General features: G+C 63.6%; 1 protein-coding gene across 1 annotated transcript in view; it reads right to left on the reverse strand.

Annotated features, from left to right (window-relative positions):
- Positions 1 to 1,022, reverse strand: part of CTSF (cathepsin F) — a 28,571-nt gene that overhangs the window by 17,146 nt on the left and 10,403 nt on the right. Inside the window, exons 7-10 of the mRNA XM_019522892.1 lie at positions 858 to 1,003; positions 646 to 742; positions 375 to 455; positions 119 to 238 (exon numbers count right to left, since the gene is read on the reverse strand). Of these exons, the coding sequence (XP_019378437.1) occupies positions 119 to 238; positions 375 to 455; positions 646 to 742; positions 858 to 1,003 (444 nt within the window). The remainder of the gene's footprint in view (positions 1 to 118; positions 239 to 374; positions 456 to 645; positions 743 to 857; positions 1,004 to 1,022) is intronic.

Raw genomic sequence — 1,022 nt, forward strand, 5'->3', positions numbered from 1 at the left:
CTCTGCCAGGCATAAGGGAGACTGAGTCAGAGGCTGTGCTCAGCCCCCACCCCAATCCCCGCTGGGGGGGGGAGGGGTCCAGAGAGCACCCGCCCACTCCCCACAGAGGTGGACACACCATCCTCGTCCCGGGAGATCTCCACTGAGCTGTTGATGTAGACGGCCACCTTGTCCGAGGAGAAGTTGCAGCGTTGCCGATGCCCTTCGTAGGTGTAGTCGCTCTCGGTCTCCAGCCCACCTGGGGATGGAGACACATGCATGGGAAGGGGAGGATATGAGCCTGACCCATGCCCCTCACTCCTGCCCTGCAGCCCCCCACTCCCTCCAGCCTTGCTGGTGCCTCTCACTCCTGGCCTACAGCCCCCTGCCCTCACCTAGGCTCTCGATGGCCTCATAGGCATTGGAGGGCAGCCCCCCCCTGCAAGCATGGTCCAGCCCATCACAGTCCACCAGCTCTGGGAAAGGGGTGGGGAGAAAAAGACAAAGAGAACATTAGTGCAGGATTGGGCCCTGCGGACTTCCATACATCCCTCCCTGCTGCAACTGTGGCCTGTCACAGAGAGACCCTGACCCCAGCCTGGGGGGTCTGTCCAGCACCCCCTGATCCTGGCCTGGGGCTCTGTGCAGCACCCAATGTCCATGTACCTTGCTCCGAGAGTGAGATCAGGTCCCCGCGACGAAGGAACCACTGCCCCTCCACGTTGCCAGTGACAGAGAAGGCCCAGCAGGAGCCGCACATGCCCTGGGGGAGGTGGAAGGGGCTGTTGGTGGGATCCATGGACCAGCTTGGGTGGGGGCAGGGGGAGCTGATGCTCAAGTCAGCCAGGAAGAGGTTCTGAGGGGGGTCAGAAACCTACCTGGTCCTTGACGCTGGTGACAGCCCCATGCTCCCGCCAATCCCAGCTGGCGGGGGGTGGGTCCCGGGGGGCTTCGGCCCGTCTCATTGGGCGTGGTGGCAGCTTGGCCAGCAGTGGGTTCAGGTAGAGGGAGCGGAACTCCTCCTCTGGGGGTAGAAAGTGGGT

Source organism: Gavialis gangeticus, unplaced genomic scaffold (genome assembly GCF_001723915.1).
Source record: "Gavialis gangeticus isolate Ggan-Ray unplaced genomic scaffold, GavGan_comp1, whole genome shotgun sequence".
Lineage (NCBI taxonomy): Eukaryota > Metazoa > Chordata > Crocodylia > Gavialidae > Gavialis > Gavialis gangeticus.